Source organism: Acomys russatus, chromosome 25 (genome assembly GCF_903995435.1).
Source record: "Acomys russatus chromosome 25, mAcoRus1.1, whole genome shotgun sequence".
NCBI lineage: Eukaryota > Metazoa > Chordata > Mammalia > Rodentia > Muridae > Acomys > Acomys russatus.
In genome coordinates this window covers 18,344,403-18,362,168 of record NC_067161.1, presented here as the reverse complement: position 1 = coordinate 18,362,168, position 17,766 = coordinate 18,344,403, and the positions used below count along the sequence as shown (strand labels likewise).

The 17,766-nt window shown below is 48.1% G+C and overlaps 1 protein-coding gene across 1 annotated transcript in view; it reads left to right on the top strand.

The window, feature by feature from the left end:
* Wwc1 (WW and C2 domain containing 1) overlaps positions 1-17,766 on the top strand; it is a 147,045-nt gene that overhangs the window by 118,590 nt on the left and 10,689 nt on the right. The window contains exons 14-18 of the mRNA XM_051168253.1: positions 904-990; positions 2,556-2,748; positions 8,435-8,578; positions 10,341-10,432; positions 16,854-16,974. Of these exons, the coding sequence (XP_051024210.1) occupies positions 904-990; positions 2,556-2,748; positions 8,435-8,578; positions 10,341-10,432; positions 16,854-16,974 (637 nt within the window). The remainder of the gene's footprint in view (positions 1-903; positions 991-2,555; positions 2,749-8,434; positions 8,579-10,340; positions 10,433-16,853; positions 16,975-17,766) is intronic.

The window sequence follows — 17,766 nt, the reverse complement described above, 5'->3', positions numbered from 1 at the left end:
TGTGACGGGTACTGAGCTGGACAGTGGCGGAGGACATGGGCTTCCTGTTTGCATAGTATCTACTCTTACAGTGTTTCCATTCCCGTGCAGATCCTAACTCAGGTGAACCTGAGATCCCTGGGAACCGCAGCCCAGCTCTGTCTGTCATGTGCACTGCTGTTGCTGCTGGTTTTTCTTCTTGGGGGATGACTTCCACGTTTTCTTCTGCAAACATGTTAATGTCAGAAAGTTTCACACTAACATCTGGCACCTCTTTACAAATTGAGATGAGTAGAACAGCTGGATGGCTTCCCCATTAAAAGCACTTACCGCTGGGCGTGGTGGCGCACACTTCAATCCCAGCACTCAGGAGGCAGAGACAGGCGGATCACTGTGAGTTTGAGGCCAGCCTGGTCTACAAAGTGAGTCCAGGACAACCAAGGCTACACAGAGAAACCCTGTCTTGAAAAACAAAAAACAAACAAACAAACAAAAAAAACCCAAAACAAACAAAACCTTACCAGGACAGCCTGAGTTTAATCCCTAGAACCCAGGGAGTAGGGGGGGGGCACTGACCTCCATAGGTGTCCTCTGACCTCCATACGTGCCCTATGGCATGTGTACACCTGCATGCATTTTTACCCACTCTCTCTAATAATACTAATAAGTAAAATAGCATTTTTACAACTTAAAAGAAAAACCAAAAGTCTAAAAACTAGGGTAGAGTGCTATACGCCTGTAATCCCACCACTCGGAAGGCAGAGGCAGCTGGATCTCTATGAGTTCAAGGCCAGCCTGGTCTATATAGGCTAGCCACGGATACAGTGGAGAGACCCTGTTTCAAAAGGAAAGAAGGAAGGAAGGAAAAAAAGGTAGGAGGGGAATCGTTTGCTGATTGGTGTTCTATGCATCCCTTCCTTTCAGATACGATGAGAAGAACAAGCAATTTGCGATATTAGTCATCCAACTGAGTAACCTCTCTGCCCTGTCCCCGCAGCAAGACCAGAAAGTGTGAGTATGGAGCCCTGCATCTGGAACCGCCTTCCCACCTGCTGTGCTTCTCCCTGGGAAAGCTCTTTAGCTCCATCCCGCTTCCGCTCCAAATACCGCTGTGGGTATTTAATGCACGTGAGCATGCCACTGCTGTCTGTGTGTACATGGGCACAATGGCAAGCTTACCAGCTTTGGAGAACGGACTGTAGATAGCTCCCCTCCTTCCTGGTGTAGTCTGGATCCCCACCGCACGCTGCCCTAAGAATGCTGGGTGAGCTGGTCCTTCGTGGGAAATCTCCTAGACTGTGACCTCATGAGGACAAACAGGTCCCTATTATCTTCTCTATGTTGAAAGGACAGTCTGGTTCTCTAGTCAGCGCCGGTCACTGTGCTTCTCTAGGAAGAATGTGACCGAGTGTTGCCTTCACCTGCATGCACCTGCATGCACCTGCACGCACCTGCACGCACCTGCACTGTCTGCATGCATCCCTACAGTAGACTGGGCTTATGTTATATTACATTCATCTACCTGTACATTTCCTAACTAGACCATAAGGCCTGGAAAGCGACCTAGAAAGCAACAGCAGTAGCTGAATTCAATCAGTGTCTTGGGAGAGGATGTGGGGAGAGAAGAGAAAAAGCCTGACAAAACCCAAGAAAGACCAGACTGGAGCTTTGGATTATTTTAATTTCTGCCCCCTCAAACAATGCCAGGACCGGAAATGCCCAGATTCTCTTTGATCCTTGTGCAGGGCTATCTGTGCCTAGAAGCACAAGGTGTAGGGCCAAGGACAAACACATCTGTAGTTTTTGTTAGAATTGTTGGTAAAGTGCTTGCTACAAAAGTGTGAGGGCCAGCGTTTCATCCTAGGACATGATAGTGCACAGTTGTAATCCCAGCACTGGGAGGCATCGATAGGCAAATCCATGGGGCTTACTAGCCAGCCTCCTTAGCCAATGTAGAAAGCTCTAAGCCAATGGGAGATCTATTTTTTTTTAAAAAATGAAAACAAAACCAAAGGGTAGACAGCATGTGAGGACTGACCCACCAGGTTGACCTATGTCCTCCACTTGCATGGACACACGAAACAGACTTATCAAATTTCTGCCTGCAGGGATTAGAGCATTTGCCTTCTGTGCCTGAGTGCCTCTCTTCCCACCATTGCCCAGTGGAATAAACTGCTGTCTATCCATGTTTGGAACCAGTTTGCCTCAGCTTCTACAAACTTTGAGACTCTAAGAATTTGGAGACCTAGCCAGGCATATTGGCACACGCCTTTAATCCCAACACTGAGGAGGCAGAGGCAAGCAGATCTCAGTGAGTTTGAGTCCACCCTGGCTTATATAGTGGGTTCCAGGACAGCCAGAGCTACATAGTAAGACCCTGTCTCGAAAAAACAAAAACAACAACAAAAATCTGGAGACCCAAGGCAGAAAGAACAATTGGTACCCAAGAGCCCTTGCTGCATCCCTCACATAAGACGTTCTGCACTCTCTCCTTCACAGCTGTCTCCCTGGGGATTTCTGCAATATGTCTGCCCTAGACAGCTGACGCAGCTCTCTGATGATTCTGTCTCCCCCAGGAACATCCGTGTAGCCATCCTGCCTTGCTCTGAAAGCAGCACCTGCCTGTTCAGAACGCGGCCTCTGGACTCTGCAGCTACCCTCGTGTTCAATGAGGCATTCTGGGTGTCCATGTCCTACCCAGCCCTTCACCAGAAGACCTTACGAGTAGATGTCTGTACCACTGACAGGAGCCATGTAGAGGAGTGCCTGGTGAGAGCTGAGTCTGTCTGTCTGTCTGTCTCTCTGTCTGTCTGTCTGTCTGTTCGTCTGTTCCCCTGGCCTTCAATCATTAAGGCACGAGGGTGATACAGGTTATGGCATGTGTCTGCACCACTGACAGGAGCCATGTAGAGGAGTGCCTGGTGAGGGCTGAGTCTGTCTGTCTGTCTGTCTGTCTGTCTGTCTGTCTGTCTGTTCCCCTGGCCTTCAATCCTTAAGGCATAAGGGTGAGACAGGTTGTGGTATGTGTCATGTTCATACTGGATTTCAGGCAGAAATGCCTCCACAGAGAATAGTGGCCTCAGACTTGGGTCGGGGAGCCCCTATTGGGAGAGGAGTAACAGACCTGAAACGACCTGGAAGTGCATGCCATCTGCCTCACCTTCACTGTGCAACATGAGAGGTCAGACAAGAAGCAAGGAATAGTAAGAACAGCCTAAGGATCGAATCTCACCTTTACCATCAAGGGCTAGCTGAGTGGCCATGGGCACGTTCCCTAATACCTCTGCTTACCACTTTGTCTGCAGTGCCTTCCTGCTTGCCTGCTATGAGTGCTGGGAGGTTTATGAGCATGCACACAAAGCACCCACCAAAGTTTGTGGCACAGGTTCTCAGTTAACAGAGCCTTTTCTGCTCTCCCGCCCTCCTCCTCCTCTGCATTGGCAGGAGCCAGGGTCAGAGACGCTGTGGCCCTTCAAAAGCCATGCACTTAAATATAGGCAGAGCAAGGTTGTTCAGCCTTGAGTAACCCCTCCCTGGGGGCTTCTGGGATACAAAATGTTTGTTCTGAGCTGAACAAAATGAAAGGCTTTATTACCTCTGATGCCGTTTCAGAGTGTTTAAACGGCAGCTCCAGTGTCTTTAAAGCAATGTGGGCTTTAGAGGCCTCTGCTGAGAGCCTGCTAGGTACCTGTGCCTGTGTTGGGCACTGGAGAGCAGGTAAGAGCCCTTTAGATGAGGAGGCAATATTTGAAGCTAACACACAAACTACGGTTCAGGCTGTGTTGGAAATGGGTGGGTTCAAGTGACAGAAGAAAGTAGGAAGCTCATGTAGAGGTTAGGCCAGGAATTTGTCCATGGCACTAAGCCATCTCCCTGCATCCCTGTCAGGAAGCTGAGAGAGTAAATGCGGCAGTTGCTGCCTCCGCTGCAGGCCAATCTTTCTCCTGGTGGCAGCCATGGGCCTGTGCTCAGAGTGAGAGACTCTTAGTTCTCACCTTACCTGGGTCTGCTTGTGATGGAGAACCCTTTCCACTGGGGAATTTGGGGACTGTGTCCTCAGGATTTAAGGGCAGATCACCAAGCTAGCCTTCTTAGCCCCACCTCCTGAGAGTCTCCAGTGCCCAAATCTGCCATGCAGCTCCTGTCACCAACCGTTCCATCTGATCTTGTGTCTGATGAAGCACAAATACAGTAGCGGGTGTTGTGAGTCACCTGGTGCTCTGGTCACAGTCTGCGCTCCTCAGACACCGCACACGTAGCAGATGTTGTGAGTCACCTGGTGCTCTGGTTACGGTGCAAGTAGAGATTCAGCAAAGCTGAGAATCTGCATTTCTAGCAAATTCCCAGGGAGCAGGGATGCCACAGTCCCTGGTCACATTTTGAGCACCATAGACTTAAAATGGCAGAGTGGAGTGTCCACACAGGCTCAAAGGACGTGAGCATCAGTCACTTTCCTACTCAGCCCGTGACAGAAAGCCTGCCTCTTAGGATGATGTTACCATGGACACAGATGCAACAGTGAATGTCAGTTGGATGACATTTTCTGACAGACAGTAAATTAGGTCCCCGACAAGCACCCTTTCCATCGATTTTACTCATCTTAAAAACAGGTCCTTTGTGCCAGTGGGAAACTGAGTCACAGAGACGCGAGATCTTACTTTGAATCGCACAGTTACACAGTGGCAGAAGCTGTATTTGGACCCCTTGTCTGTAGGACATACATTCAAGCCCCTTAGTGTCCTTCCTTTGCTAACTCAGTGCTCCTTGGAGGCTACTAATGGTGACAAAAAGGGCTTATTTAAGAAACATGGTGGACATTGAAGGAAAGCGTTTCCAGACCCAGGCTCCTCTAGGGAAGCTTTCCTCAGCCCTGGGAATTCCAGAACCAGAAGAGACTAAATCCTGCTTTCTTCTCCTAAGTGGGTGCCTTTTATTCTTCCCTCCTAATTGAAGCCTGGCCATTACTGGTTGCCATGGCAACAGCCAAAGGCGCTCATCTTACAGTGGCTGGTTGCTATCCACGACCAATGGGAAACCTCCTTGCCCGCCTACCCGGGGGAACTTGAAGCCTCGGTTTGGGTGACTGGAAGAGGAGAGAGACAGCAAGGCAGGAAGGGGAAAGGACTCCCCAGCTCCCACGAGGCAGCAGTGGTGTCTTCTTGCCTTGGTGGTGTTGTGGAATCCCCAGTCTGTTTTAAGCCATTTAACCAGCTATACCATTAACCAGCATTGTTTGTGTCTTTACCATTGGGCCAAAAGCCCCTTATTTAACCCCCAGCAAGCCCTGGGGAGAAGTATCCGGGTGATCTTCACTTGAGAGAATGAGCAAGGCCCAGTTCCTCCAGTGAACTGACTAAGCACCAACCTGGATTTGAACACACCTTCTTCATGTGTCCCTGTCTTACTGTGTTACATTTCAGGGTGACCAAAGGCTCTTGAGTCCCCAGATCTCAGGATTTAGAGGAATGCATGACCTGCCTTCCCCCAAGACTGTCAGCAGCCATTTTAGTGAGGCATCACATCATTCCCACACAGCCACTAAGGCCAGTGTCACACAGCTCAGGTCCAGCCTCACTATTGGCTGTCACAATAGCTCCCTTGTTCCTTTCTCATTTGGTGTCACTAACTTGGCACAGCCCCAGCCCTGCCTATGTGACCCCCCTCCCACCTGTGCAACTGGACATAAAATATACCTAGGCAATGCTGTGCAGCATCCTTTGAAAGTTACCACTCATCACCGTCTTCCCACAAACCCTGATTGGTCCTCATCCTCACACTCTGTCCCCTTGGGACATTTGCTCTCCTGCTTGTACACGCTAGCACTTATGAGCTAGTCGGTAAATCATGTATGTTGAATCCGTGAGCAAGTAAATGCTCCCCCAGAAATGCTTCTAGTTTGTGAAGGTGAATGATATTCATACACATGAGCCAGTACCAGCCGGCAGAGCATCTTGGTGTCATCAATAATAATCTGATGAAGGTGTCATGTTTCCACACTGTTCTCATGATCCCTCCTGAGCTAGTACCTCAAATGTAGCCTGTCATGTTCTGAACTGCAATATCCAGTATGTTTGTGTGTCTCACCAGGAAGTTGTCATCCCCTTGGTGGGGAATCATGTTCTAGATGTTTCTCTGTCTGCAGGGAATACTTGTGGGATGAATAAAGGAGTGATATACATATTCTTGAGTGTACTTACATCTACTCTGGTGCCAGGAGCATGCCAGCTATTCAATTGCGCGCGCGCGCGCACACACACGCACACACACACACACACACACACACACACACACTCTCTGCATATAAAAGCTATTTTTCTCATTCCCCTGGAGAGGAAGCTAGTGTCAAGATAGTAAAGTGTCAGTGCTGACTTGTTTTCCCGACTCCACACTATTCTCTTAGAAATTGCTGTTAGTCAGCCAGACTCAGCAGTCTGTGCCATGACCTGGTACCTCCTGTTGTAGCTTGAATATCCCTGTCAGAAATACTTGACCAAAACTGCTTCAGTTTTTTTTGTTGTTGTTGTTGTTGTTTGTTTGTTTTGGTGTTTTAGAGGAGGTGTTTGTTTGCTTGGAATTTCTTGGGTTTTTTGTTTGTTTGTTTTACTGGTTTAGAATATTTGCATATATAGTGAGATATGGTGGAGCTGGAATCCAAGGCTAAACAGGAAATTTGTTTGTTTCAGATATACCTTGTATCCCTAGCCTGGAGACAATTATAGAATATATAGCTTAAGTAACTTTGTGCATGAAGAAAGGGTGTGGCACGGCATTTTTTACTTGCGGCATCCTGCTGATGCTCAAATGGTCTTGGGTTTGAAGCAGTTTCGATTCAGATTGACGTTAGAGTCTGCCCATCCTACCAAAGGAAAAAAGCAGAAGACAGGCTCACGGGTGGGTGGAAGAGCCCCTGACTCAGACAAGCCCTTCCTGGCTATAGCCCCACTTTGCAAACTGGCTTCCCATTGACCCAGCCACTGTTACGTGAAAACAAGAGGGAAAGTGGATGAGTTGAACCCCAAATGTCCTGAGCTCCTCAGAAGAAGGCTAGGTAAAACACTTCCATGCCTAAGGAATGAGTTGAGGTTAGGATGTGGGGCTTCCCACTGCAGCTGGGCCCATGGAGCCTATTCTTGAACAGGTTCCTCCTCAGGGAGGTAGGTTAATCTATTGGTCTTCACTGCTAACTGCACAAGGAGTGCACTTGGATGCTTCAAAGAAAAGGCGCATGAAAAGCCCCTACTCGCTGACATCACCCCTGATTCTACCATGTACCGTTACTTAGCCATTTGGATTTGAGTGTGGGTGTGTGAGCATGGGTGGGTGGATGGGTGAGCAAGGGTGTATATGTTTGTTTGTGTGTAGTTGTGTTTGCATTTGTAGGTGAACCATAATTCTAGAACACTCAGAAGGTAGAGTCAGGAAAGTTAGTTCAAGGTCAGTTTCAACTACATAATAACTTCTTGTGGTATTACCAAAAAACACCCAAATGAGAGCTTCTGTTTATGGGTCTTTTTAAACTGGTAGCAATGGGATAGGCACCTGCACATGTGATTTCCAAGCCACGGGGTAAATGCGTCTATATTTTTCTTGCTAGATGTGCATATTCCTTCCATAAGGAATTGTAAAAGCAACTTCTCTTGTAATTGCTTGTTCAGCGTTGTGCTCCTTGGGGCTCTTAGTGGCTAGAAAGTGTGACTGTGTAGGGACCATCATTGTCCTTAGTGCTCAACCCAGAACCTAACCCAGATTAGCACAGAAGTATCAACAAACAAAATCCAAACAACCCCCTTTTTCAAACAGGCCACGAGCAAGCCTGGTAGCACACAGCCATAACCTTAGCACTAGGGAGGTGGAGACAGACGGATCTGAAGTTGAGCGCCATCCTCAGCGACACAGCTAGTTTGAGGCCAGCCTCTGCTGTGTGGAGATCTGGGTCAAAGGGCAGTAGATGTGTACATTCACAGAAGCTGTGGCACAATGGCTGTAAATTAGCACTCAGAGAGGCTGAGTTCTGGACTAGGGTGGGTGATGAGGTGAGTTCAAGGCCAGCCTGGGTTACATTGCAAATTATCATTAAAGGGGAATGAGACAGGCTGTATACATGAATGTGGTGACATGCACCTAGTCCTAACTGCTTGAGTGGCTTAAGGTCACTTGAGACCAGCCTGGGTAACAGAGTGAAACCCCGCTGGGAAGCTCCACTCCTATCTCACTGGAACTGCTGTTTTCCATATTGTTACCATTAACTGGCACTCTTTTTTATTTTTTTCGAAACTGGGTTTCTCTGTGTTAGTTAGCCTTACCTGTCCTGGGCTTGCTTTGTAGACCAGACTTGCCTCAGACTCACAGTGATCCACCTGCCTCTGCCTCCCAAGTGCTAAGATTAAAGGCTTGCGCCACCACACCTGGCCCTAGCTGGCACTCTTAAAACTCACTCTTTGTTTGTCCCTAACAGGGAGGTGCTCAGATCAGCCTGGCTGAGGTCTGCCGGTCTGGGGAGAGGTCAACCCGCTGGTACAACCTCCTGAGCTACAAATACTTGAAGAAACAGGACGAGAAGGAGCCCCAGCCAGCAGGAGCCCCAGGGCCTGACCACATGGTGAGATGGCTAAGTAGCCTGATTGGGCTGGGGGCCCACTCCCACTCTCATGCCAACAGCACTGGATGAACTAGAGCCAGGCTTATGATGGTGAAGGAGACAAGGCCAGGGTAGGAGAAAACAGAAACAAGCAGGAGGAGAGGGCCATACACGAATGGTCTTCCCTGAGTGGTCCAGACCCAGCTCCCTGTGGGTTCTCATTTTCTCCTTCTGTATTCTGCTGTGCTTTATATTGTCTCTGTGATTTCAAAACAAAACAATAAGACATTTAAGGTTTTTTTTTTTTTTTTTAAGGGCTAGCTGAGTGGTTCAGTGGATGGGGCCAGCCTAACCAAAGTGAGATCCCAGATACAAGAAGGTTAGGGAAGGCTGTTCAGAACTTGGCTCTTGGGCCAGGCATGGTAGCACACGCCTTTAATCCCAGCAAGTGGAACGCTATGAGTTCGAGGCCACCCTGGTCTACAAAGTGAGTCTAGGACAGCCAAGGCTACACAGAGAAACTCTGTCTGAAAAAAAACAAAAAACCAGAACTTGGCTCTTTCCGGCTGGGTGATAGATGGGCCAAGCATGTCACCTCTTTGAACCTCCATTTTTTCATGTCTGTAAGGAGTTTGATAACATTAATGGGAAACTTCAAAGAAATGGATATAGGGAGTGCTTGTTGCAAGGACTGGGCAAATGGCAACTGGCCTGTTTTGGGTTACTTGAAAATGTTTTCCTTGCTTTGGTTTGGAAACGCGTTTTAGTGCTGCTAATCATTGAAGACGTCCCGAAGCCATCTCTGTGCAAGGCTGTAATCCCCCATAAGGAGGCAGACACAGGAGAATCACTGAAGGTTTGGGGCCAGCCTGGTCTACAAAGCTAGTTCTAGGCCAGCCTGTCTCCAAACCAAAGCCAGAAAAGACATGCATCCACTAGGCTGCCCATGGCTTCTCTCTGCCAAGCATGGCGGTTGTATGGTTCAGTGAGCTGCTGTATATGAGCAAACCACCTGTCATGGTCCTTGCTTAAGTTTAGGTCTTTCTTTCAATCCCCAAAGAACTTGTCAGGAGTTTCCCAGCCTGGGAGTTGGGGGCGGGGGCTGAGGGTGAAGGCAGATGAGCCCCAAGATGAGAAAGCCACAGCTTCCTCTTTGCTCAGATGTCAGCTCTTGTGTGGTGAATACGGTCTGCTAGGCTACTCTGCTCTGCATAGATCAGCGCACTTAATCCTCATGATGACCTTTCCTGGTGCTTACTGGAAGAAAATGAGGGTCAGAGAGATTCAATCATTCATTCTCTCAGGTCACACAGTCTTCGTCAGGAATGCCACCCCCACTCAGGGTCCCCTGGAAGCTGTCCATGTATGCAGCATCCGTGTACACACACACACACACACACATACACACACACACACACACTTGCCACTGTGTCTCTGTTCCCAGACCCACGGTACTTACCTTTCTTTTGACCCTCATGGTTTTGCTGTGTCCTTGATGGTTTATGTGACATGGCAGACAGCTCTCTGATCTCCTTCCATCAGCACTGTGATGCTTTCCCTTCAGTGCCAAACTAACTGTGCCAAGTAGGTGCACACACATAGAGAGAGGCTCTGCGGACTGGCCGATGAAGCCAAAACAATACTTCCCGTGTGTGCATGCGTGCGTGACCATGGGTCCTTTGGGGTTTTCCCTGGGTTCTCTTGAAAGGTTACATTCTGGGGTGCCTGATAGGTACTGTGACACCCAGGGTCCCTGCTGACCCGGCAGCCTCTGTCTCTGCAGGATGCTGTGTCTGCCTTGCTGGAACAGACAGCTGTGGAGCTAGAGAAGAGGCGGGAGGGAAGAAGCAGCTCCCAGACACTGGAGGGCAGCTGGTAAGTGAGGCACCCTCTCCGGCTGGACTCAGAACAGTCTGACCAAGGGGCAACCAAGGGAAGGTTCCGCCGAGCATCTCGAGGACCTGTGCTTACAGTCACGGGCAACAAGGATAGCTTGGCATGGGGGTGGGGGGGCTTGGGGGGACACCTAAAACCCTTCCCCAGTTTATGTTTCACGAATTTCCCATGCCTTGTTCCTGCCTGATGCTGCTGTTTGTTTTGGTATAATGGCATTTATTTGGGCTTTTTAAAAAATGGAGGCTCACTTCTGTAATCTCAGCACTTGGGAGACTGAAGCAAAAAGATTACTGTGAGTTCCAGGCCAGTGTAGGTTAAAGAAAAGAAAGAAAGAAAGAAAGAAAGGGCTTTTAAACCCTACTATAGATTTTAAATTTGAATCATTTACCATAAGTTGTGTATTGTACAATAAAAATTGTGTTTGGCTGCTAGGAATGTAGACCAGACTGTCCTCGAACTCCCAGAAAACTACCTTCTTCTGCATCCTCAGTGATGGGATTAAAGGCATGCGGCCATCAAACACAGCTGCACTTTTACTTTTAAAAAACTTAACATGTAGCCAAGCATGGTGGCACACGACTTTAATCACAGCAGAAGCAGGTGGATCTCTATGAGTCAAGGCCAGCCTGGTCTACAAAGTGAGTCCAGGACAGCCAAGGCTACACAAAGAAATGCTGTCTTGAAAAACAAAACAAAACAAAAACTTAACATGTAGCAGGGCAGTGGTGGCATGCATCTTTAATCCCAGCACTCAGGAGGGAGAGGCACTTGGATCTCTGAGTTCGAGGCATCCTAGACTACAGAATGATTACAGGGCAGCCAGGGCTACACAGAGAAACCCTGTCTGGAAACGTCATGGTCACAGAGGACTGACGGCTGTCATATCTACTTCATAGAGAAGCATGCAGACCCTGCGCTTATAGCCATTTTGTTGGCTAGGCTTGCTCTGCTTTGTTTGAGATAAGATCTGACTATGGATGGGCTGGAGAGATGGCTCATTGGTTAAGAGCACTGCCTGCTCTTCCAAAGGACCCGGGTTCAATTCCCAGCACCCACATGGCAACTCACAACTGTCTGTAACTCCAAGATCTGACACTTTCACACTAATGCACATAGATTAAAATTAAATAAAACATTTTTTTAAAAAAGAAAGAAAGAAAGAAAATGTTTGCTGTTTAAAAAAAAAAAAAAATCTGACTATGGAGCCCTGACTAGCCTGGCAGTTACTATGCCAACCAAGCTAGCCTCAGAATCGTGGATAATCCTCAAGCCCCTTCCTGAACTATTCCTGGCTTCTTTTAGCCACTCTTATACACGACCTACTATTAACTGTAGCCAACCTGTGCAGTAGCGTGGCAGTACTTATTTTTCTCTCTCAGTCACGTGGTACTCACCATGTGAACGCTTTTTTCCTCCCCTCTCTTGGAGCCACCATTCTCCCCTCTTCTCTGTGAGGGCAACTTTTTGATTCCATATGTAAGAGAATGGGCGGTAATTTGTCTTTCCATTCCTGGCTTCTTTCCCTTAGCCTGATGTCTTCCAAGTTTTTCTGTGTTGTCACAGGTGACAGCTACTGTGGCCGACGGGCATTCGGTTAGAGACAGACTGTGGTTGCTGATGGACATGTGGCTTAGCCTATCCCTCGGCTGCAGTGAACAGGGGCTGACCAGACTTTCTGTTGCAGTCAACAACCTAGATGGCACGCCCAATAACTCTTTGCATTATCACTGTTATAGTCCAGAATGCTGTAGTTGGGCTTGGAAGCAGCCTTCCCCTTGCAGTCTTTTGACTCAGGGGTCACCATATGTTTCTTGGACAGGACCAGATGGCAAAAGCCATCTGCTGTGGCCACACCACTTCCACTGTGCCTCTTCAAGTTGCCTCTACAGTGTGAAAGCAGCCATGGGCCATGAGTAACCAGTGGCCATGTCTGTGTTCTGTTGGCAATCCATGTGTGGACGCTGAAATTGACATTTCTTAGCATCCGTGCCTGCCACAATGACAATCGCCTTATTTATTTATTTATTTATTTATTTATTTATTTATTTATTTCCAGCCATTTAACAAATGGTCCAGGGAATGTAATTCGGTTGGTAGATACTTGCTTAGCATGCACAAAGCCCTGGGTTTGATTCCCCAGCACCCCACAAATTATGCGTGATACCACATTACCTAAAATTCCAGTGCATGCACTCTGGAGGTGGAGGCAGGAGAATCAGATTTCCAGGTGGCCCCATAATGAGGTCAAGGCTAGCCCGGGATACTTTGAGACCCTGTCTCCACACAAAAAAATAAATGTAAATGTAAAAGCAGTTCACAGCTTAAACCACCACCATCACTACCACCTCCAGAAAAATAAGTTGGTAGGCTGGATTGGGCCCACTGACAATAGTCGCTGACACGTGTTCTCTTCTTCACTATTTCCCCATGTGATAAGGATCGTACAAGGCCACTGGAATTTTGTATTCCTTTGTTTCTGGCTTGGTCACAGTGTCCATCTCAGTCTCCCTGTCCCTGGCAACCCTTATGCTGCCAGTCACCCAAGCTAAGGCTCTGATGCCAGAACCAGCCCAGGTCCCCTCTCCCCATACCCTGGCACAAGATCAGTGGTTTCTCCTGAATTCCAAGCTAATGCTGAGACTTTTCAAGCCGTCTCCTAGCAACCACCTTCTGTTCTTGCTCCCCTTGTGGCCCCATCTCTCCCCACCCCCTGCCATTCACACTTCCCAGATGCCAACTCACAAAGAGGGCCAGGCCTCCCAGGGCTGCTGCGGTGGGGTGGGTCCATCTGCAGCTCCCTCCCCCATGCCTGGAGGTGGCTTTTGATCCTGGGGCAATCACCAGCTTCAGTGCACCTGCTCAGCTCTGGAGTGGAGGCCTCCCAGAGACCAGCCCTCAGCACTGGGACACTGACCAGCAGTATTTAAGGCCCAATGCATCTCTGCTACCCTCTCCCTTGCTCTTTTTAACTGTTTAGGTGCCTTCACTGCTAGCATCAGAAGAGCATTTATCTCTCTTGGTGTGTTCTGTGGCAACACTGGCCTCAAACTGTCTGAGATCAGGTGCGCATCACCACACCCAAGTAGAAAACTTCACTGGTTTTGTTGTAGAGTCACAAACAAAACAATGCTATGAGTATTAGAAAACGTAGACGAGCCAGCAAGATGACTCGGTGTGAAAAGCCACTTGCCCACCAAGCTATATGAATACACAGAATCCACACAGTAGAGGGAGAAAACCAACTCCTGAACGTTATCCTCTGACCTCTGACCCCCCATGTGTGTTCTGCAGCATGCTCATGCCCTTACTCACATGTGCACACCATGCACACAATAATTAGCTAGAAAGAAAGCACAGGAAAGATAATCTCAAACCTTGGGAGAAGGAATAGCCTTGATGTGTGTCTGTCTGAGACAGTGTTCACAGGTGGTACTGCTATGTCCCTGAGCCTGAGCAGTGGCCTCTCAACACATAGGCCGCCTTCCCAGGTAGGATTGTTAGACAGGAGGCACTCCTAGCAACAGTGACCAAGAATACCGTTCTAGCACTTACTGTATTTTTCAGACTATAAGACACACCTGACCATAAGACGCACCCAGTTTTTAGAGCAGTAAAACAGTAAAAATAGCAATAAGGTGCACTCTAATCCCCCCTACTTTGGTGGGGGTGCATCTTATGGTCCAAAAATATGGTAATTGAACTGCTGTAGTGACATAAAATATTTTCACTGGGACTGGGGATATAGCTCAGTAGTAGAGTGTTACCTAGCATGGAGGCCCAGCACCCCCAGAATATGAACTAAATGAAACTCATGTTTGATTTGACAGATGATATTACTAACTTGCCTACGAAGTGAGCATCACTTGATCACATTCTCACTCTGCACAGGGACATGTCTGTTTTCTAATCCTTCACCAACGCCTGATAACATGGGCTGGCATTTCGCGTTCGTTGTTTCCTTTGCTACTACAATGGGTGAAAGATGCCTGTTTTGTTTCTCTGCACTGTTAAGATGGAGTGGGGTCATTTTTCCTCTCCAGGAACATTTCAATCAGAGTTACAGTAAAATAGCCGAGACCAGCCTAGCCGCCAAGTGTTCGCTTGTGCTAAACCACCTTGCTCCCCTTGTTAGCAGCCTGTGAGACTCAGACTCAACCTGTGGGGTGACCACACACTCCCTGTCGGCACTGTTGACTTTCTGAAGCAGCCAAAAGGGGCTGGTGAGTGGCTTCTGCAGACTGCTCTGTGTGTGTGCTGCCTGTGGATCTGTGTGTCTAAGGCTAGCTAGGCCAATGGGGCTAGAGGAGAGCAAGGCTCCCCTTATCGCCAGCTCCTCCTTAGTCTCCATCTCAGGGCTTTAAACAGAGAATGAGGTTGACTCTCCCCACTGGGGAAGCCTCAGGGAGAGGCTGTGTTTCCCCCACAGTGCGCCTCACAGCAAACTGTGTGTTTTGACATTCTGCTTTGGCTGGGATTCTTGTGGTCCAGTATGGTGACACTGTTTCACACAGGCCAGGGCGTGGCAGTGATGTACATCTTTGAGAAGTCAAGATAGGACGAGATGTAAATTACCACCCAACATGTGCAGTCTTTTAGTCTCACAAATCCTTCCAGCCCCGGAGACCAGGGGCCAGGTAAGCCGGTCACCCCCTGTTGTCACCAGAGCAGAGCTGTTTGGCAAAAGGTGCTGGAACAGCCGGCCTACAAATGGAAAAATTAATTTTTTTCTTTTTTGGTTTTTCGAGACAGGGTTTCTCTGTGTAGCCTTTGGCCATCCTGGACTCTCTTTGTAGACCAGGCTGGCCTCGAACTCACAGCGATCCGCCTGCCTCTGCCTCCCGAGTGCTGGGATTAAAGGCGTGCGCCACCAAGCCCGGCTCGGAAAAATTAATTTTTATTCTTATTTCACCTCAGTCAAAAGTTAATCTGGTTTGAATCATAGAGCTAAAACATTAAAATAGAAACTAGGAAACTTCTAACAGAAAGGGTAGGAGAGCCTGTTGGATGAGATGTAGCTCCATGGTAGAGCACTTGTCTAAGTGCACATGAGGTCCTGAACTCAATACCAGTACAGCCATAAAGAAATAAGTAATAAAGCCAGGCTGTGGTGGTACACACCTTTAATCCCAGTACTTGGGAGGCAAGGGGAAGCAGATCTCTTGAGTTCTAGGCCACCCTGGTCTACAACGTGAATTCCAGGATAGTCAGGGCTACACAGAGAAACCTTGTCTTGGAAAACAAACAAACAAAAAGGTAAGGTGAACCTAATCCAACCTGATGGGTATATTTATAAAAAGAGGGAATTTGGGCCCATAGCGACACCAGGTACTTGTGATCACAGAAGTGACCCACTGAGGACAGCAAGAAGGCGCCATCTACAAGCCAAAGAAATGGGCCTCGGGAGAAACCATTCATTCTGTAGCCTTGATCTTGGATATCAACGCCTAGAATTGTGGAAAATGTAGTTCTGGGGTATTTCACTTAGGCTGCCCTAACCAATAGCACAATACCTAATAGAGATGACAACATTGGCTCCAGAGCAAATACTTGTCCATGGGTATTCATAGAACCTCAGTCATAGTGTCTGAGAGATGGCTGCAGTTCAGTGTCCATGAGTTGATAAAGTGTTAAACACACTACATCCTGTGGAATATAACTCAGTAATGAAAAGGAAATGAGCCGGGCGTGGTGGTGCACGCCTTAAATCCCAGCACTTGGGAGGCAGAGGCAGGTGGATAGCTGTGAGTTCAAGGCCAGCCTGGTCTACAAAGCAAGTCCAGGACATCCAAGGTTAACACAGGGACACACTGTCTCAAAAAAAAAAAAAAAAAGGAAAAGAAAGAAAAGGAAAGGAAATGAGCTCCTGATGAATTTAGGACCTGGATGAACTTCAAAAGCATACTAATGGAAGCCAAGGATGTAAGGGCCTGTATTGTCTGACTCTTATATGAAATGCAAGAAAAATCTAATTGGATCTGTAACGCCTGGAAGCTCACTGGTGGCCACCAGGGAATAGAGGAGAGGCTAGGTGGGAAGGGTAGATAGAAGGGCACCTTTCTGATATGTAGTGTTCTGTCTCTTGACACCCCCTTCTGGCTTCCATGGGCACTCGCACCCACGTGATGCACTCATGACCGCACACATGTGCACACACACATACACAAATAAATAATAAAGCTAGTTGTTTTGTTGGGTTCTAGAGATAGACCCTGGGCCATCAGACATGCTTGGAAAACGCTCTGCTGCTGAGTTCCAGCCAGTTCCATGTTGGAGGTTCTTTTGATAAATACCATTATAACCATGAGTCTTAGAGACTGTGCCTGGATGCGCTTCCGAGCAGGGGAGTAGAGGCTTCCGGAACGGTGTCTGGGAGAATGACCATAGCGTTATGTTACCACAGGACTTACGAGGAAGAGACCAGCGAGAATGAGGCAGTAGCTGAGGAGGAGGAAGAGGAGGGAGAGGAGGATGTCTTCACTGAAAAGGTCTCCCCGGAGGCAGAGGAGTGTCCAGCATTAAAGGTAAAAAAAAAAAAAAAGCCCTGCTGAGGAGATAATTTTCATGCCCACGTCTGGGCTGTCAGAAAAGGCTCTCATCATCAGGGGACAGCTCTCCAAATGGGCAGGGTACTCAGTCACTGTCCCTGCACTTTGAGTCATATTTGAAGACAACAGAAGGGGCACTCTGTGACTTTCATCTTTCTCTGATCAGATCCCAAGCCCAGCTGTGCCCCTGCCTGGCTGTGTAGTCTTCATTTCCCACCCAGCCTCCATGTTTTCATCTCTAAAAACAGGCACATAGTAACACCAGCCTTGCTCATAGGCCTGGAGCAGAGATCTCTGTTCTCAGTGCCCTCCAGATGCCTGCATGCTGTTCCTGAAAGGCGACCTGGGGCAGAGCTTCCAGTGTCTGCCCAGGGGGTTCCTAAAACCAAGCTTTTTTCTGACACCCCTACACTAAGGTGTGTCTCCACAGTTTCTCCCACTAGAGGGCGCTCTTGTCCCACTTAAGCAGGTGCTGTTCCTGCTAAGACAGTTTCTGGGCTGTGTTTTGTTGCCATCTTTCTCTGGTGGCTGCTGTGTGCAGGCAGTAGAGAACACAATGGTCTCTATTCTTGTCTGGGTTTTTTTTTTGTTTTTGTTTTGTTTTGTTTTGTTTTGTTTTTTACAGGGTCTCACTATGTAGCCCAGGTTGGCCTTGAACTCAATTTCCTGAGTGCTGGGATTATAAGTATGTGCTACCATGCTTGACTTTATCATAGCCTTTATTGCCAAAAGGAGGTTTGCTAGGTGCCTCCATAATTCCAGAAGTAC